This window comes from Leishmania martiniquensis, chromosome 35 (assembly GCF_017916325.1).
Source record: "Leishmania martiniquensis isolate LSCM1 chromosome 35, whole genome shotgun sequence".
Classification (NCBI taxonomy): Eukaryota; Euglenozoa; class Kinetoplastea; order Trypanosomatida; family Trypanosomatidae; genus Leishmania; species Leishmania martiniquensis.
Genome location: NC_090170.1, coordinates 620,019 through 639,258, shown reverse-complemented (window position 1 = coordinate 639,258; position 19,240 = coordinate 620,019). Strand labels below are relative to the sequence as shown.

Below are 19,240 nucleotides of genomic sequence, written 5' to 3'. Positions count from 1 at the left end.
GGGAGGTCACGGCAGTGCATCGCCCCCGATGCCGCTGGCCAGGCCGTGGGTGGCGCTGCGTCAGAGTGAGCTGCGAGGCGTGGGGTGGGCAGAGCGCGAGGCAGGGGGAGCCGCTCTCGGATGGGCCGATCTGTCGCCTCGCTGTAACGCGTGTCCACGGCTGCTTCACACCTCGAGGCGAGAGCTGCACATGGCCGACCAGGGGGCAGCGAGTGGAGCTCAGCTCCATTGGTGTGGCAGAGAATGGGCACATCGTATAACAAAAGTCTGCGTACCCTTCTGAGGTGTGACGGTGTTGGGAGTGTGCGGTGGCCGTTGGAGGAAGGGGGCGGAGGCGATCGCTGAAGCTGTAATGGCGAGGAGCTGCAGTGTGTGTGTGTGGTCACACCTCTCTCTCCTCCGCCCTTTTCTAGGTGATGTTGCGAGTCGCTCCTGCACTCTGTGGCGTCAGAGCCCCCGGGAGCCTTTCTCACACGTGATGGCTGGCGATCCGAATCGCACCATGCAGTAAACAAAATGTGTTGCAGAAGGGGGCCGACCAACCGTAGTGCCGCGGCCGCTGGTGCGCGCACGAGGATGGGCAAGCCCTACGCGGCAAGAGCACCACAAAGAACATACGTTTTACGGGTCTCTATGCGCGTCGCGTATTTGCAGACTGTGTCGGCTCGTTGCCTCGCCCGCGGCATCCGCAAAGCATCACTCGTTCAGAGTGAAGGGGTGGAGCAGGGAGGTGAAGGGCTCGCGTGAACGTGCGCCTTAGTGGCGTGTGCAAGTCACTCCCCTTCCTCCTACCTCACACACACATGCACGCATACCACCCGCATCTGTACGCCTTCACTGTGTCTTCGCGCCTTTGTTGCTGCGGCACGCGTCACTATCTTCTTTCCCATCGCCTCCGCCCCAGTTGGGGGTGCTGCGAATCTGAAAGAGACACAAAGGCAACCGGCACATATACGCAGGCAATCAAGACGATTCGGTGCGGCTTCGCGAAGAGAAAAAGAGATCTCGTCTCTCCGTCTCCTCAGACCTCCCCTCTCCCCCTCTTTCGCAGAGGTTCAGACAGACGCCGCGTGGACACACACACACACATACACAAGAGGAGGATCGGGGGGGAGCGGCAGGCAGAAGCATGAAAGATTTTCTTTCTGTTATCAGTCTTGGATGTCGCGCATTAGGCAGCCATGCCCTCCCACTCACGCGGTGCTGCTCCTACCGGCCCCCAATGTTGGCGCGAAAGGCGGCAAGTACGCGACTCCATCATTATTATCAGGGCGGCAGCAGCAGCAGCAACCAGCTGCTATCTGCCTTAGCTGCTTTGTCGACTTGCTTCGAAAGAGTGCGCCGCTGCCCTCCGCGGACGTTGTGCACCGAGGTGCCGTCTCGATCATGGAAGCACTTGCACACAGCTGCCCTGCGTGGAATGAGGGTGAAGGTGCGCTGCTGGCGTGGACGCGCAGCTGGCTAACGTTTGGCCGCGTCACCGGCTCCTGTGCAGCACTAGCGTTTTCCATGGAGGTGAGCGCGCCGCGTCCTCAACCTATGGGCTCCGCCTTGGCCGACGTCCTGGTGGCGCTCTACAGGTATGTTGTGCGCCATGGAGGTTTTCTCAACGGTGAAACTTCGATGTCAGTCGCTGAAACGACGGGTGCACGAACAGCAGTGGGCACTGCTGCTGCTTCTCCCCGCTGTCGAGGTCGCAACCCAGAAGACGCGCCCTGGGCTGTGCTCGTCGATCTCGTCCAGTTTCTCTTCTCATGTTGGGAGCTGCAATTGGTCGGTGTGCCCACGTCGTCGCACGTTGACCTGGCGTCCCTGACTCCCCACGCGGCATCGCCTCAGTGCCGTACAGCCTCTTTTGGCTACTCAGAAGTCGCCTCATTGCCGTCACCGATGCTGCTCGGAGAGACTGACGACGGCGTACCTGAGGAGGAAAGACCGCCGCGCTGCTCCTGCGAAGAAAAGTATGAGGAAACGGTGCAGCGCCCCAAGTCGCATGAGAACGCCGCGCAGGTAACTTTCGAGTACGTGCTCGATATCCTTCGACGGGTTATCAGTGAGATCTTCCGCGTTGCCGACGACGACGCGGCTGCAATCGACTCAGAGCACGGCACTGGTCAGCTGCGGATCCCTGTTGCAACCGCCGTGTTCCTAAAATTTGTGCAGGTCTCCCCCCTCTTCAGGCGGCTTGTATGCTCCTCTCCACCTCTCTTCCGCTTTCTTGCGCGATACCTCCTACCGCGGCTCCTTTTGCTGCACTATCGTCAGCAGCAGCAGCAGCGCCACCATCAGGCCTCCAGTAAGCGAAGGAGCAGAATGGGGGCGGCTGTTACCGCCATCGAAGCAATGCTTTCGACGCTATACATCGTGTCTTCATCCGCGGCCCCTTCAACGTCGGCTTGGTCCACGCAACCGCTGTCAGTCGTCGCGTCGCAGCTGTCGTGCCGCTGCTGCTCGTCGGAGAGTGAGATGCCACCAGCATCCGCGCTTGCCGACAGCGACGGAGCCACGCTGCTCCAAATCTTGTGCGCAGTCCTGCAGTGTACTGTGGAGGCACAATCGTCCACGTTGCGCTTGGAGGCGCTGCGACTTTTGTGTCTGTTGAGCTCATGGCCCACGACGCGGCGTGAGCTCTTCCTCTCCGTGGGCCGCGGCGGTGACGCTTCAACCACGTATTTGACCCACAAGGAGCAACGAGGGCCAGCAAACGCAGCAGCGACTGCCGCAGTTGCGTCCAGCCTGCCGAGGTCGAGTGCGCTGGATGCTGCTACGCATCTGTTGCCGCTATTGCTCAGCGGCGAGGATGAGGAAGAGTCCGTTCAGCTCACTTGCACTGTTCTGCAGATGATACTCTTCCACGTTCAGTCCTCGAGCCCTTCTGCATCACTCTCCGCCATGTGCAGCGGCGCCGCCGATGCCATGAGCACTGCAGCCGCCCTTGTTCCCGCCACCTCCCCAGAAGGCAGCCTCGTTGGCACCGCGGATGACGTGTCGGCCATCACTGTGGCTGTTCACCTTGCCAACAACATAAAAGACTACACAATGCAGGCCCTCTACTCCTGCACCGGCAGGACCGGGTACGCCTTGGTTGAGCTTCTGGAATGTGCGGCGTCTGTAGTGGCTGGGGCACGCGTGCTCATACAAGGTGCGGGCATCGAGGCAGGCGCATCTGCCGTGCATGACGATGTGGTCGAGCGATGGGAACAGCAGCAGGACTGGCGTGTCGTCTTCCACGTTGCAGAGGTCGACACGGCACTCTTCGAGGTGCTTCTCAAGGGTACCATACTTCACAATGCACTCGTGCAATGCAACGGCACCGGCGTCAGCGACGACGGCAGCGAACCCCCACTTTGCTGGGACGAGGTCGCAAGCAGCATCGCCGCCGTCGCAGCCCAGGAGCGCGGTGGGCGACTCTCCCTCTTCAGCTTCCTGCGCTGCCTAGACGCGCTGGCGGCTGGGATGCGGGGCAATGTGCAAGTCCTCTGGTCTAGCCGTCTGCGTCAGCTGGTGCACGAGCTGCTCGAGCGTGTAGACTTGAATGCACAGGGTGCGAAGTGGCGGCCAGTCGATGCAGCAGCTGCGATGAGGACATTCTCGTCCTTGTTGGTCACTGGCGACTCTTCGGTCGCCACAGACGTGCCCGGCGTCCACGATGCGGCGAGCGCACTCCTTCTGCGGCGAGTGGTAGACCCTCAAACAGTGCGCCTTCTGACTCGGGTAACCGCAGCCTACCTTCCGGCCTCGAGCGACCTCCTCCCGCTCGGTGTGCAGCTGCTGTTGGATTTCGTGCATGCGGGCGAGCTCGTCTCGATGGACTGCCCAGCCTCAAGCGATTACCCCACAGTGGCGTCAGAATTTGTGGAGGAGAGCCGCTCCTTGCTCCGCATTGCAACGCTGCTTACGCGCACTCATCTGGTGAGCTGGACGGCTCCAGCGCAGACACGCCCTTCTGGGGAAAGGCGCGCGTGTCGTGCGCGCAGCGGCGCTGGCCCCAGTGGTGAGAAGCTAAGCACTCCAACCTCCACCGGGTCAGGTCAGGCTTTCATGCCGCCGAGCGCCTCGCGCGGCTCGGGAAGCGCAAGGTATGCCGACGACAGGGTTGGGCTGCTGGATGCCCTTTTCGGCCTCTGCCCGGAGGCGCCTGAGTTATTAGTAGCGCGGGCGGAACTCATCAGTGCCTTAGCACAACGCCACGGCACCGCAGATGCGCAGCCGCAGCTCCTCGCGGCCGACTCCTCCACGTTTATCGGCGCTGCGTCACTGGCTGAGGTGGTCATACGCGCAAGTCACCTCCAGACATCGCTTTTGTTGAGTCTGGCGGCGCTTGGTGCTCGTCCGTGCCTCGGGCGACAAGAGCTGTGCCATATGTTGGTCGAGCGATGCCGTGTGTTGTGCAGTCGTCTAGAGCGGACAGCCTATAGCAAATTCACCCACCCGCCGACTACATTATGGTCGGCGGAGGCGGAGGAAAACGATGCAGTCGGCCCAGCCATCACCGACACAGCATCTGACATCGACGACAACGGCGCAGGCCGGTTGCTGGACGCACTACAAGACGTGCTCACACTGCTTGTCGTGCGCACGCTCTGGTACAGTGCAATGGACTCAGATCCTACCCAGCTGTGGCCAGCACCGCCGTTGCAGATGCCTGTGGCCTATGCCGTGGCCGATTGCTCTCTCTCTGAGCCGCACGCACAAGCGCTCATGGCTTGTGTGGAGATGAGCAAGGAGTTTCGGGAAGGTCTGTGCCAGTACCTCTTCGACCTCCACACGCACTATCGCGTGGACGTGCTCAGGTTCCTGACGTTCCTTCAGGGTGAGGAAGGCCGTGTCCCGCAACCGCAGCTGCATCAAGCGCAATCCCCGTCGCCCGCACTCTTCGCTGCTACCGTTTTTAGCGTGCTCCTTTACGGCGCGGATGTGCCCGCGCACTCGGCAGAAGCGGCGGGTGCAGCATCGCCGCTCCTCACGTACATGCGCAGCCTTCGCTCAGTGCATTGGCTCGCCAACGCCCATTTGCAGCAAGCGAGCGTGCCGCTGTCGGTCGAACTGCTCTTGCGGTCCGTATTTCGTGTGGCTAAACGAGAGCTCCTGTCTCTTAATCACTGTCATTACCCCCAAGCGCAGCGGGCCGATGTGGTACCAGAGCCCAACAGCACCGCATCTCTCGCAGCCGTTGGGAGCCTGCAGTTCGTGTGCGACGAGTTGGCGTTCCAGCAGCACAGGTTTCAAACCGGAGCATCGCCGGTGCGGCGCGCAGTAGCGGAACTCACAGTCAGTGAGGGCGCTCTGCCCTCGGCCTCCGACACGGCGCCGGGCGCGGCATTTTCCATGTACGTGCTGCGTGAGCATGTGGTGCCGCTTCTCCTCCGCACCAACAGCAACACCGGTACGCACCGAAACGGTTTCTCCATGGTCGTCGGTGCACTCGAGTACTCGGCGGTGCTCTTGCGGCTGATGTCTGTCGCGCTGTGGCCCCTTGCCCCGGCAACGTGCATGGCGCTGGATGCGGTGCTGGCCGAGTACGCCATGCGTCATGCTCGGCAGCTTCTAGCGCTCACGACCGACGAGTGGGCACGCGCTGATAGCGCCGCTCGAAAGCTTCTCTTTCCCGTTCTGCAGCTGCTGCACCTTCTGCTAACGCGTGCGCACAAGGTCGATGTGGTGCGCCGCTACGGCACTCATTTGCTGCTCTTCGCCTTCCGAGCGAGACATGTTGCCATCGCACGCACCGACCTGCTCGCCTTTGGTGAAGTCGAGCAGGGTGCCGCCGCGGACTCCGATGAAGACGTCACGCGCGTCTGCGTCATCGCGTCCATTGTGTACATCGCAGCTGCACAAGTGGCCGATCTAAGGCGAAAAGGAGCGACAGGGGGTACAGGGGTAGGGAGTGCCGCCTCCGACGTCGCTGCAGCTGCCGTTGGAGGAGGACCAGTGCCGCCGCCACTGAAAGACGTACCGTGGTACGCGTGGGTGCCCGTCTTGAAATACTATCAGTGTTTGCAGGCCGCGGTGCGCTGCACCACCGACAACCGAGCCGCGCGTGAGGAACGGCGACGGGTGCTGTGGATGGTCGTGTCCGGCACGGAATATGTTGTTCGACTCTGCGAGGTGTCAGAACTGACGTGCTGCAGCCACAAAGCCGCTTCTGCGTGGCCGATGGAGAACTTGCCGCAGCTTGCACTGAGCAGGCAAAGCGCAGCTCACGTCAGCGAAGGCCCCGGCAGAGAGGAATATCAAGCGGCCACCATCTTGATTGACTGGTGTGCGGAGCTTATCTTTACCTCTCGCACGAGTGGCGACGACTTCGATGATGAAGGTCTGAGCGTCATAGTCGTTGCGGCGCGCCTGCTATACCTTATCTTCTACCGTTTCCGTACGCTAGCTGCCCACTCTATCTGGTTCAACGCCCTCGTGTTGAGCTGCATGCGTCAGACGGCGCCGTCGCGGCGGCTGCAGCTCCCGGTGGTCGCCGAAGGGTGGCTGCTCGCCGCGCTTGTGCGTGTTCTGCCTAACGTTCCGCATGGGTATGCATATACCGACTATGTGAGGGAGAGCATCATGCGGTACTTTGAGAAGCCGGAGGTCGCAGCGCGGGTAAAACGGCTGCCTATCCCACAGCCAAAGGAGCCTCCAGCGCACGCGACAGGCGAACCGCGCATCACCATTCCGGAGAAAGCAGCAACGGCAGACACGGCATGCCTTGCTAGTCCCTGTGGCGGTTGGGCTGCCGTGTCGGCTGCGGAGCCCGAACTCAGCTGTGCTCTTCGCATACTTGTGGCGGCATGTCGGCAATACGAGCGGTCACCGCACTGGTTGCGCAGTGGCCGCCGGCTCGGGGTGATCGTGCCGCTAGGCCTGCAGCTTTTGGAGGAGGCTCCGCTGTGTGCATGCCCCCCTCTTTTGGAGTACGCCTTCCCCTACACCGTTCCCTCGACGAGCGCTGGGGCGCCGCCTCTCCTGCTCGTCTTTCGCTGCCGCGCCGACCAGATCTGCGAGTGACGTGCTCCCTGCTTATCTTTCTGCTATGAATCGCCCGTTTTTTCTTCACACGAACACACACACACACAAACGGCTCAGAGAAGAATGATACATTGATGAACGTGAAGCTAAATGGAAGGCGGCCCTTTCGGCGCAGCACCCTCTCCTTGGAGAGACCGAAGGCAGCAGCTGACGAGGGTGCGGCTGCATGATACCAGACGCATCCCTGCAAGATTCGTATGCGTCTCTTTCACCTCTCTTCCTCAGCTCTGCTGCCCCTTCCTCTCCCCCTCCTCCTCCTCCCCCTCTCGCTTTCCAAAAGTGCCCCACTCCGGCACATTCAGTGCACCAACGACGCCTCAAACCTAGTCATTGCGGCGCCCTCATGCCTGCCCACCCACCCACCCACCCCCAAACACACACAGATACACATGTACCACCACCAACACCATCACCCCTTCTCTCTCTCTCTCTCTTTCGCGGCACGGAAGACTTCGACGGCGGCGCAGTACCCTTACTTTTTCTTTTGCCCATGCCTTTCTCTCCCCCACTCACACGCAGTGTTACCAGCGATATCTGCAGTGTGTCGAAGTGACCGCTGTCGTTGAAGCACCAAGTCTCGACGCATCTCTCTCTCTCTCTTCGCATCCCCTCCCCCTTTTTGCCAAGCCTCCCCCACCGCTCCTCCCCATACGCCCGACCCCTGCTGCATGTCCTTCCGAGTATGGGTCTTCGACGCAGTACCCTACGGTGGCATCCGCCATGCGCAGTACTCGCAAGGCACTCGTGGAGCATGTCCGGCGCAGCTGCCGCATGTCGGCATGACAACCCAGAGGCGCCACATCTATCCTCCAGCTCCCACGTGCCGAAATCTGTGGTAGGTGCGTTCTATGATGAGTTTCTGCTTTACATGCAGCACCGCTCCAGTGAGGTGCGCCTCACACACGCAGCGAAGGTAGCAATGCTGCACTGCCTCGATACGGAACAAGCTAGCGAGGCACTCGAGATGTACGAAGCTGTGTGCCGATGTGGACTTGTCGGGCTATCGGCTCGAATGCTTGGCCGTGGTGGCTGCCGCACGTCGCAGACTAGGTCTACACCATGGAGGTGTGTGGCCCAGACCTATACCTCCTTAGACCAGCTCGCGCATCGGGCGTTGTCGCGCATACCGCACCGCAAGTTTCAGCATTCGATGCTGACTCTTCTCATGGCGGCGGAGCTCGACACGCCTTCACTTCCCACAGATCACGGCGATGACCGCGGAGCTGCCTTCTCGCCTGACGGCAGCCGCGGCTTGAGTGCGGCATCGCGCGATGCGTATGCGGCGCTAACAGCAGTGGCAGATGAGACAGGAGTGTCTGTCGAAGCCGCACTTCTGTCACAGGCCGGCACTCCCTCAGCCGCGGAGCAGGCGCGAATTCGTATTCAGCAGCGCCTCCACGCCCTCCACACAACACACCAGCTTCGCCAACCCCTTGGCAAGGACTTTTGCTTGGTGGAGATGCTGCACCTCTGTACACCGCCCGCCCTCGGCTCACGCGGCGCCAACGCGGCTGTGGAGGTGGCGGATGAGATTGATGTCGGCCCCCTGCGCACCCTTTCGCACATCGTCTTGCGCCATCCTTTCACTTACGCGCAGCCCTCCGCGCCCTGGGCACGACAGGAGATGCACTGGGAGGAGATCAGCTCGTGTGTGCGCGCGCAGGGGTTGGCCCCTGCTGACGTCTCCCGCCTCACCAAGATCGAGGACGACGTTAGCCCGTACCGGGTCTACTGCAAGAACTCGCTGATGTTCCTCGCGCGGATGGTCCCTAGCTGGGATGCAGTGCTGGTACGCCGCGTTGCACAGACGCTGGTGCTACCCGCCACTGCGCAAAGTGTTTTCCCAGAGGCGTACCAGCGATGGCGGCCCGCCGCCGCGCAAAGCAGGCGCCCCTCGTCGAGGGCAGCGCAGTCGACTAAAGGCGCGGTTCTCGGTCAACCCACCGCCTCTCGGTGCTGCAGTACGTGGACAGACTCGACGACGCACAAGCTGTTCGGCGAGGAAAGTAGCGACGGCCACGCGTCACCACTGTGGCGAGTCGAGCAACTGGTCAAGCGACGCGTTCATCATGATATCGTTGTACCGGATACGTTGTATGTGCTGCAGCGCTTTCAGCAGCTCAAGCAACTGGCGCGTCACCGCGAAGTCATCGTGACACACGGTGTCTTTCTGGACCTCGTGGCCGCGGCCTCGCTTCCCGCGCACCCGACTCGCTTCCGCGCACGGCGTGTACTATGGGACGTCATGTGCGCCACCACCACAGCGGTCACAGGCAAGGGGAGCGATGAGGGTCTAAGTGGGTTGGGCAAACTGAGTGTAGCGCCAGTGTCTCGACGACGCCAGCCGCCGCTGCAGAGCGGGTTCACGCTGCTGGGGCTTCAGGATGAACTGGCGCTGCTCGAGCGCTGCCCAGAGCGCTTTTATTTATCGGCCTTCTCATCTGCGGACTCCGTTTCAGATTGGTCCCTCATGGGCCAGTGGGCCCCGAACGACTCGATTGCGCGCGTTGAGGACATCGAGTATGGGAGCCAAACCTCGGTCGTGCTGGTCGCGAAGCAGCTGGAGCGCATGATCGCCGCGCACGACAGAGGCGAGGACTTCTTCGAAAACAACGCGGCGGCGGCGACGACCAGCCTACACGTCGGAATAGATGGCCTTGTGCAGCACATCTTGCAAGGTCGAGAAAGCATCGCTAGCCCGTCGATTTCCTCGTCTCGGCAGTCGACCGGCTCGCTCTTCAAGAACCGCTCTCGTGGATTGTGGGCTCGCATGCCGGTGGTGGTATCCACGACGCACGACAGTACACGCGCGGCAGCCTTCACAGTGGGTCTCCACATGCACCCACCGGCCGGGGTGGTGGCGTGAGCGGGCCGCGACGCTGCTCCCACGCGCTTCTGCTTCTGTTCCACGTGGACCAATCCCTCAGCATAGGGGCGTGTCCTTCGCAACTCTCTCTGCATACACTCAACTGCGAAGGGACGGGCGCACCGTTGGTGTATGGCCAGCAGCGGTGGAACCAAGGGCTGCTGCCCACCTTCTGCGGCACGCCTATCCATGCCGCATAGCCCAACGATGCGTGTCATTGTACATAGCAGAGCGAAGACGGCAGCAGCGCTTTTCTACACGCGCACAAGCAAAAGGGAATCGGAAACTATCCAATGGAGAAGAGGATGGGAGCGCGCGACTGCAGACTGGAGCGGCAGACTCCCCGTCTCGCCCCTATTCCTCCTCCGCCTCTCCGACACATCTGCCGGCTATGAGCACTGGTCATCTTTACTCTTGTACGCGACCAGATACATACCTTGCAGTGCACCTTCTCTCGATCACCCGTATCTTCCCCTACCCTCCTGTGCCGAGCCGCACCTCTGCCCTACGCGCCTTCGCTCACCCTCTGCTCTTCTCGTTACCCCATCTTCCCTTGGCGTCTCGCCTGCCTCCATCGATGCGGCCGCACGAGCCTTCTCATCCCTTTCCTTCCCCCCCCCACATACACACACGCACGGGCACCTCGTCCAAGTAGTGCAACTTCGGTCTTCGTAGAAGCAGGGAAACTCGCAGGTATTCAAGTACTCACTCAAGGGCTACGGCAACTGCCCACTTCTCTCTCTGGTCCCCACGCCTTTTCTTGTCTCCTCTGTGTCAGTGATTCGGCCCAATATGCTCCGCCGCTCCTTCATCTCGGCCCTCCAGGCCACCCGTGCTGCTCGCGTTTCGCTCGTCTTCAAGCAGCTAGAGGGTAACATGCCCCTAACCAAAAAGGACAAGCCGGTCAACTCATGGTCCGACGAGTTCATGAAGCCCCCACAGTCGGCGGAGATGATGGCGAAGCACGGCCGCTACGCCAAGTACTCCGACCCGGGCCTCTGCGACGTGGACACGTCCGAGGAAGTGGTGCTCAACACGTACCCGGATGGAGCTCCGCAGGGTCGCATCGAGGCCACCGCTGGCGTGGCTTTGAAGGACTACGATGCGAACATGTGGGACGAGGAGTTCTTCCGCAAGCACATCCTCAAGCCAAAGCTCGCCGACGACCTGGAGGACCGCGCGCGTGTTACGGACTACGCGCTCAACTCTGCGATGCTCGGCTTTGTAATCCTCATGGCCCGCTACGCTGTGCTGCCGCTTTGGTACGTTGGTCAGCCCGCCATGTCCATGGTCGGCCAGATGAACATTGAGGCCGAGGTCGGCGAGCTCGACGAGCGCCAATGCACGACAGTCGTTTGGCGTGGCAAGCCCGTCTTTGTGTACCGCCGCTCCGCACGTCAGATGAAAGAGGTGATTGAGACACCGCTGTCAGCGCTCAAGGACCCTGAGACGGACGAATCGCGCTTCCCAGACCACCGTGACAAGGCCGTCGTCATTGCCATCTGCACTCACCTCGGCTGCGTGCCGATCCCCAACGAGGGCCTCTTCAACGGCTTCTTCTGTCCGTGTCACGGCAGCCACTACGACCCCTCTGGACGTATCCGCCAGGGCCCCGCCCCGCTGAACCTCGAGGTGCCACCCTACCGCTGGATCGACGACAACACCATCTACATGGGTAAGCTGTAAAACGCGCAATGGTAGGAAAAGGGGGTGAGGGATGCAGCTGCGTGGGCGCACTTCTGTGCAGACTGTCGCTTCTTTCTCCTCTCCGTTATTTTTTTTCGCGTGTGTTACGCAACGCACCTCGCGCGGCTGTGTCTGCGCGCTCCGCTGTGCTGGCTTGCCATTGCAAATGGGACAGGCATATTGGGAGGACTAATGACTGTCTCAGTAGTTGTCGATATCTTGGCGTTCACCTTTTTCTTCTCTCTGTCGATGTGTCCGTGTTTGTCTCTGTGTGTGGGGGTGGGGGGTGTCTGTTAGCATACGTATGCACACATGGGTGTATCTTGGTTCTCTTCTTGTATAGGAAAGTCCTCTCTCCCAACGGAGCTCTTTTTTTTGTTAGCAGACATACACACGCGCACTGGTGCACCTTGCCGACGAAGTATAAGAGGGTGTCTTGTCGCTCATCGCCAACCACACAAGCGCGCAGCCCAATCGCCGACCCGTGCAAACCAAACGCGCACACATATACGCACCTGCGACATCGCTTCCCCGACCTGTCCCGCCACGTACCCCCCTTCTCTTTTTTCTGCCTCTCTGTCTCTTTTTTTCTTCTTGGGAGGAGGAAGTGGAGGGGGGGGCAAAGTAATCTATACGGAAGAGATGTCGGATGTGTCTCTCAGAGAATTTTGGGCTGACGCGCTTCTCGTGCTTCTCCTCTGTGTGTGTGTGTGTGTGCTCTTCTCTCACCCTTCGCCATCTATAAAGTAGCAGTATCTTAGAAGCAGCGGGACTAACACAAGCGAAGGCCCTAAGCATGCATATAAAAACTGCATCAACACCGACAGTAGACCAGAGCGATGCGTCTGATGTGCCAGGAAATGGCGACTCGGTGTAAAGCAAAAAAAGGGGGATACAACGGCGAAAGGAGGTGGGGGAAGGTCGGCTACACAAAGCTCCAGCAGCAGGCTCCTCCAAAGTAACAGAGAGGCGGTGGAATAGCTGCGGCTACGTGCGAATGCAGTGATCCCTGGGGTCCCGTCCAAGTCGCCCGTAATCGCCCAACACTTGCCTTTTCTCTTCATCTAGTGGCCCCCATCTCTCTCTCTCTCTCAAACATCCCCGCTTCTTTGTCACTGCTGCAGGTGCGAGCCACAGATGTGCGTGCACGTGTCTCTGTGCCCGTGCAGCAGGACTGCGAACCATCGTGCGTGTCCTCACCTTTTTCTTCCTTCGGTTTCAGATGAACGTCGCTGCGTCGCTTATGCCCTACCGCTGTGCTCTTGGCAACGGCACTCTTCTTCATCGCTCACAACCCCTTCTTCATTCTTGCCGTCTCCTAAGAGAAGAGATGCACACACACACACACAACCACTTGATGATGCTCGCGTGCTGTAAAAGCGGTCGAGGCCCTCTTTGCCTCCCTCTCTATGCCTTTCGGAACTCCTCCGACCGCGCCGAGCACGTCTTCGTTCACCTACCCCTCCACACGCACATGGCCGCGTAAGGCAACCTGCATAAAGCTTTTCATATACACAACTATATATGTGATAGTATACATGTACCTAAAAGCGTTGTGCGGGGACGAATCTCATTTCCCTTTGCCTCCCTCTTCCCCACTACCTCCCTCTCTCACTCAGCCGGTGGGATCAGCTCCACAACACTGAGAAGAAACGGCCGCTCCGTTGCGCTGATGCCTAGAGAACTGATTGCTGCCTTTTGGATTGAGGAGAGGAGGGAAGAGAGACACACACGCGCACACACTTCATTGTGCGTGGTGGCACCTCAGGAGGCTCAGTACTCAGTATGTGAGGGTGGGGTGTGCGTGTGTTGGGGGGAGGGGGGGTCCAGTGCACATCAAGTAGGGGGAGGCCCGTACGATGCACCCCTGCGACTGCCGGCGGCCAGGTCTGGGACGGCGTTGCGCGCGGAGCGACCTGCGACCGTGAACAAACTTGCGCGTGTCGTGTGAGAGGCAGAGGGCCAGCGTGGCTCGAGGGTGCCTCGGCGTGCCCTCACAGAGCCCCCTCGGTGTGGGGAGACTGAGCCGCCCTTAGGGGGCTGAACGACATGGTGGCCAATTTGATGGGCGCTGCTGTGAAGCATTCTGCGAGGCGGAAGGTGGGCAGATTCTGAGGCAGGGGCCTTGTGTGGATGGCAAAGTATACGCCCCTGTGCGGCCTGCGTATGGCCGCTTCGCGTCATGAAGCGATGGAGCCCCTGACAGGCCCGGTCAAGGAGAGCCCCCCGTTGATGCTCTCTCCAGCTGTCAGTGGGCAGTTTCAGTGAAAGGGAGAACCGCTGTCTCTCTCCCTCACAGCCTCGCTGTCTGTTGCCCTTCTCGTGAGCGTTCTCTGCTGTTTGTGGCGGGCAGCTTCCGGTCACGACATGTGCGTGGGAGCGCTCTTTTCCAGCCCGCGTTTCCTTCTCTTCGTCTGTGTGTATGTGTGTGCGTGTGCTCTCGAGGCTGCTAGAGGAATGTACGGAATTGCCGGTAAATTCTGGTGAGTCGCGCCCCAGCCAGCCCCCTTTCCCCCCTCCCACGAAGTAAGAGAGGGTGGAGAGGGAAGAAGGGGCTTCACACCCTCGCAGATGTCATGAAAAGGATGTAGAAGAGGCTCTATGAAGCGCAATACAGAATTCGGATTCCCCTGCCCGGCGACGATCGACACGTTCGCGGCCACGGCCATCACACGTGAGAAAGTTGAGCTAGAACCTGCTCCACTCTATCGTTTCCTTATTATCAGTTTTCCCGCAGCTCGCGCCCGCGCCCTCTCCCTCTGATCTCGCACTCACGGGGAGGAAAAAATTAACGCATATATATATATATATATGTATATATATGTGTGTGGGTACTTGCGCCCACGCCCCGCCCGTCGCACACAACCACACACGCAGACAGACAGAATCATCGCCAGGCGCCGTTGCAGCGTGGCTCTGGAGTGAACACATTCTCTTTTCGACATGTGGCGGCCACTTCTAATCGTACACCCTCCCCATTCCATTTCCTCTCCATTACGGGCTTTTTTTATGTACTGCCTTGCGCTGTGGATCGGTCTGTCAGCCCACCGACTTTGCCTCGACAGGAGCACCCCTGTCCGCCACATCCCTTCTCTTTGCGTGGGGATCCACTCTGCTCCACACGCGCACACGCGTCAGGAAGAGCGAAAAAAAAGGTAATCGAAACACATGCAGCCGCAAGCGCAGGACAACATGTCCTCCTCCCCTTCAGAATGCCTGAAGCGCCGACGAGAGGAGCACCAGCTCTCCATGCAGCAGCAATATGATGATCAGCACCGTCATCGGCACTCCCGTGTTGATGGATGGCCATTCAAGGTCAGTGTCGGCCACACCTATACAGCCGTCGATGATGCACGCGCAGACGCGGAGAGGGCACTGGTAGACGGATGCGGGCGAGTGCCGTCAGCCGCGTCATCGTCATCGATGAGAGGTCACGGAGGCAGCATCGCCACAAAGGTGGAGCACCCCGTCAGCTCACCCGCTGCCTTCCCCTTCACACAGTCATCGTCGCTCCTGCTGCTACCGCGTCCGTCAGCGCGGAGCTCTCGCGAGGAGGTCGATATGACTCTCACCCTCGGCACCATCCGAGTCTTAGTCGTGCGTGGCGACAGCGGTCGTCGGTGCTCCTTCCTCATCCAGCCAACATTTGCATACACATGGCGCTGCCGCAAGGCGTTAGACGACGGCGCCGATGGGAAGCAGACGGGTCTCGAGGTGCAGGAAACCGTGAGGTGCCGAGTCAGCTCATCCACTGCGACGCGCAGGAGCAGCGCAGCGAAGTCGACGGCGGCCCCGAGCAGAAATGCATCCTTCACCTTCGGCTCACGCACGGCAGCGGACGCAGCTACGGCATCCAGCTTCTCTGCAGAGTCTACTGCCCTTCTCGGCCATAATGAGGAAGCGTTGAGTACCGCTGTCGCATCCGATATCGCCGACAGCGTCTTCACGGACGGCTACTCCTACGAAGCAACGCAGATTTCGCGCTGTCGTTCTATCCCGACGTGTTCGGCTGGGCTGAAGGAGAGTGCCACCAGTCCGGGCAGCTCCAGCCCGGCCCTCTTCGTTGACTGTCTCATCAAGTGCGCGCAGGATGAGGCGGCCGTCGCATTGGACGACCGCCATGGGTGGGTGCACCTCTATCGCGGGCGTCATATTGCCACCGAGATGGGGCGTACGCGCCTTCTGCAGGATCTCTTCGCGCTTGGCTACTTTGGCGCCACGTCTGCTGCCGGCGCGCCGTCGTGCGGTGAGCCGCCTTCGTTGACCATATGTGTGTTCCGAAAATGCTGACTGTCGCGAGAAATCAAACTTAAAGTGTTCACCCGTGTTTATTTGTGCGTGTGCGTTCCTGGACCGGTGTGTGCGAACGTCTACACAGCCAAGCGGGCACCAGGCTGCAGACTGTCTAGAGAAGCAGAACAGCAGCGGCCATACCGAAAGAAGGCCCTGCGCCGCCTCGGCGGCGATGATGAGAATGAGAGGGCATACAAAAGCAAGCGAAGGCAGTACTGTGCGCTGAAGGACAGGGGAAGGGAGAGGGGGAGGGCTTCCCTTCCTCCCCGCCCCTTCCCCGCTTCTTCTCTGCAAGAGACGAGCCACCTCGCCAGACGCTCATGTGCGTTTCTCCGTACATGGAGGTCCCGCCCCTCGCCACCGCCTGTCCACACACGGGCCCATACCTCTTCTCTCACTCTCCCTCTTCTCACCTGAACTTGCCCCTCTTCACCATCTTTGCTTTTTTTTCTTTCGAACACATTCAACGAACGGTGCGTTGGTGTGGCGGAAGTTGCGCAGTGGAAGCACCACTGGCGCCCGCAGCCCCTCCAGCACGTTTGGCTCACGTGAGTTTTTCCTTTTGTCTTTCGCTCTCGAGGAAGACGCGACACGCCCTCAGAGCAAACACGAGCGGACTTGATTGCTCGTGTTTGGTGGACTGTGTGTGTGTGTGTGTGTGCAGGTGCCCTGTGCCCTCCTCCTCTACTCCTCCAACCTGCGGCAAAGCACCCCGAAGGCAGAGAGCTGAACGGGAGGGTGGTGACGACGGGGGAGGGCGAAGTGGGAGAGCGAGTCTTGTGCGATGCCGCTGGGACCGTGCATGATGCCTGGTGGACGACGTCACTATCGCCACGCTTCTGCCCGGGTAGTGTCCTACGCCTGCCCCCGTGAAAGCGTCCCGCGCACTACCCTACTTCTGGTTTACTTTTTTCTGCTCTGCACATCTACGCGATGCGGTGTCACCGCACATCGCGCCTCCGCACCAGCGGGCGCTGTTACATTAACTGAAAGGGGCCTCGATCTCTTCCCAGAGACATATGCGTTGGCAGCGCAGCAGTACATTGATGAAGAGCACCCATCTTGCCCAGCCCTCCCCCTCTTCTTCTATGTAGCCGCCGCGATGGGCATGTGGTCGCGGCTCGACCGCCTGACCAAATGTCCGTTCTTCGGATCCAGCACCGTTCTCGACGACATACGGCTCTCACGCGAGGCTCGTGAGTCGGACGCCACCTTGCTCTCAGAACTGTGGCGCCGCGCTCGAGGCATCCGCGAGGAGCACGTTTATTATGACAACGCAGCAGAGTTCATCGCACTCGAGACAGAGATCCGGCGTTTCGTGCGCGTCAGCCACACTATCGGCATGCACCCGCCTCAGTACGGTGACGTCTTGAGTGCTGTTGCCGACATTCTCGACCTCAACCTCACAGCAGACCTCCTGCCCCCGCACGGTGATGGTCCACTGCCGATCATGGCTGACGGCCCGGGGATGGAGCGCGTAGACCGAGAGTGCGAGATGAACCCTGCCTGCGTGCAACAGTGCGTCCTCAACGAGTACCGGAGGCACGCAAATCGCACCCTTGAAGCGTCGCCGCACCTCATCGTCAGCTATGCCACATTTGCGAGGGCGATGGCATATTACAGGAAGAACTTGGTCCCCTCTGTCATTGTGCGTGCGTACGATCTGACGGCCAGCCCTTCGAGCTCCTTCCAGCAGGATCTTGCCGGCCTACTGCGCACCGTGCAGCACATGTGGGACAGCGCCACGCGTGAGGCCGAGCAGGAGCACCACGACACGGCAGATAAAGATGAGGAGGCTTCCGCGAGCGCAGCAAATATCACCGCTTCGGGAGGGTCAAAGAGGCCATCGCAATCATTGTCGCAGCCCTTTCTGCCGTTCATTAAGGTGACCGACCTTACTGGACCCCCAATGCTCAGCCGCGTCCTCTCCCCCTTCCTCCACAACCGCCCCGAACCGCCGTCGCGCGGCAGCGGAGGTATACGGCAGCGACCCCTTCATCGCGTGTTGCCCGCGGCCATCGTGTATCACACCAGCCCCAGTTGCGCAAGCTGCGAGGTGTACGGCCGCGCCTTTGACCTGCTTCCCAGCCTTTTCAAAAGTCTATGCAATCGCCCACATGTTAGCATGGTGAGTTGCAGTCCGCTTACGCTCTTTCTGCGCACCACACACACGAGCATGTTCGATCTGGTTCCATCAATAGACATATACGCACGGCTGGTGTACGCGCGAGAGGCAGTGTTGCGGGCAGCCGACACGAACGGCTTCTTCTTCTCGCGCGGCAGCGCCGACGGTGCCGTTGACGACTACGATGACGATGATGGAGCGGACGGCGCGCGCTTTTACAGTCTCCAGTCCAAATACCGGTCGCGACGGCACGGTATCGAGCGCGAGGTGCTGCCGCGGGACCAGTTTACACCAATCCGAATTCCTCTCCGCCAAATTTCAGATGCGACGAGTGTGGAGGAGGTGCTGACAGGCATGTTCGCCGAACTCGTGGAGCACGGGGTGGTGCAATTCTCGTTTATGGGCAAGTCGCAACTGAAGCGCATCCTGAAGAAGAACCAAGAAGTCCGAGAGCGGCTGGAGCTTCGTCAGCGTGAGGGGCAAGGGCGTGCACGTAACGGCACCGGCGCAGCGACCGCGTCATCGCCCCCAGCACTGAACCCGGAAGCAGATCCTGAGTACCAGAAGGTCATTACATTCCATGACTTGGCCACGGAGCTGGTGTCCTCCTACACTAGGTCGCACTTTGGCGACGTGAGTCTCTCCGTAAGTAGGAGTCAGAGACATCGTCCCAGCAGGTGGTCCACCGCTGCCGCCTCCTCCTCATGGCTGTCGTCGTCCTTGATGGGCGTCGCTGCCGCGCTTTGGGATTGCATCTGGTATGAGGTGGAACGTCCCGTCGTCCCTGTACTTTTTCTGCTGATGTGCGCTACTCAGCTGTGGTGGAACCGCGCCGAGCAGGTGACCTACTGGTAACGCACAGCTGCTGCTGCGGTGGAGGAGAGGAGGGGAGAGGAGAGGGAGACGCGGAGGGACAGCCGAAAGGAGAGGGAGGGGGTCAGCATGGTGTGAAGAAGACGTCGCTGTGCCCTGAAGTTGGCAGATGGCTCGGATACGGTGCACCTAAAGCGAACACTGTGCTCCTAATGCGCATGGATGCAGCCACAGCCACTACACATAACTCGTCCTCTGGTGCTTCTATGCGCCTCATCTTTCCCTTCGTTCATCCCTCCCGTGTTGCTGGGCCATTCCCAAGCGCGGGTCGACAGATTCGCATGCGCTGGGCTCAGCTTCGCGTCGACCGTGTATACATCCGTTGGCTTCCCCCTTCTCTTTCTACCCCGGCCGCTGCCTCGCCCACACGCGCACGT

The 19,240-nt window shown here is 60.3% G+C and overlaps 5 protein-coding genes across 5 annotated transcripts; all 5 read left to right on the top strand.

The window, feature by feature from the left end:
• Positions 1-1,161: 1,161 nt before the first annotated feature.
• LSCM1_00909 (uncharacterized protein) lies at positions 1,162-6,999 on the top strand (the record flags this gene model as incomplete). The annotated part of the gene is made up of 1 exon (XM_067318536.1): positions 1,162-6,999. One exon carries the CDS (start codon positions 1,162-1,164, stop codon positions 6,997-6,999), a length of 5,838 nt encoding a protein of 1,945 aa, XP_067174641.1.
• Positions 7,000-7,702: 703 nt separating this feature from the next.
• LSCM1_00908 (uncharacterized protein) lies at positions 7,703-9,886 on the top strand (the record flags this gene model as incomplete). The annotated part of the gene is made up of 1 exon (XM_067318535.1): positions 7,703-9,886. The coding sequence occupies one exon, from the start codon at positions 7,703-7,705 to the stop codon at positions 9,884-9,886; it is 2,184 nt and encodes a 727-aa protein (XP_067174640.1).
• Positions 9,887-10,678: 792 nt separating this feature from the next.
• LSCM1_00907 (uncharacterized protein) lies at positions 10,679-11,572 on the top strand (the record flags this gene model as incomplete). The annotated part of the gene is made up of 1 exon (XM_067318534.1): positions 10,679-11,572. One exon carries the CDS (start codon positions 10,679-10,681, stop codon positions 11,570-11,572), a length of 894 nt encoding a protein of 297 aa, XP_067174639.1.
• A 3,168-nt stretch (positions 11,573-14,740) lies between these two features.
• LSCM1_00906 (uncharacterized protein) lies at positions 14,741-15,862 on the top strand (the record flags this gene model as incomplete). Its single annotated transcript, XM_067318533.1, has 1 exon — positions 14,741-15,862. The coding sequence occupies one exon, from the start codon at positions 14,741-14,743 to the stop codon at positions 15,860-15,862; it is 1,122 nt and encodes a 373-aa protein (XP_067174638.1).
• Positions 15,863-16,649: 787 nt separating this feature from the next.
• LSCM1_00905 (uncharacterized protein) lies at positions 16,650-18,845 on the top strand (the record flags this gene model as incomplete). The annotated part of the gene is made up of 1 exon (XM_067318532.1): positions 16,650-18,845. One exon carries the CDS (start codon positions 16,650-16,652, stop codon positions 18,843-18,845), a length of 2,196 nt encoding a protein of 731 aa, XP_067174637.1.
• Positions 18,846-19,240: the final 395 nt, after the last annotated feature.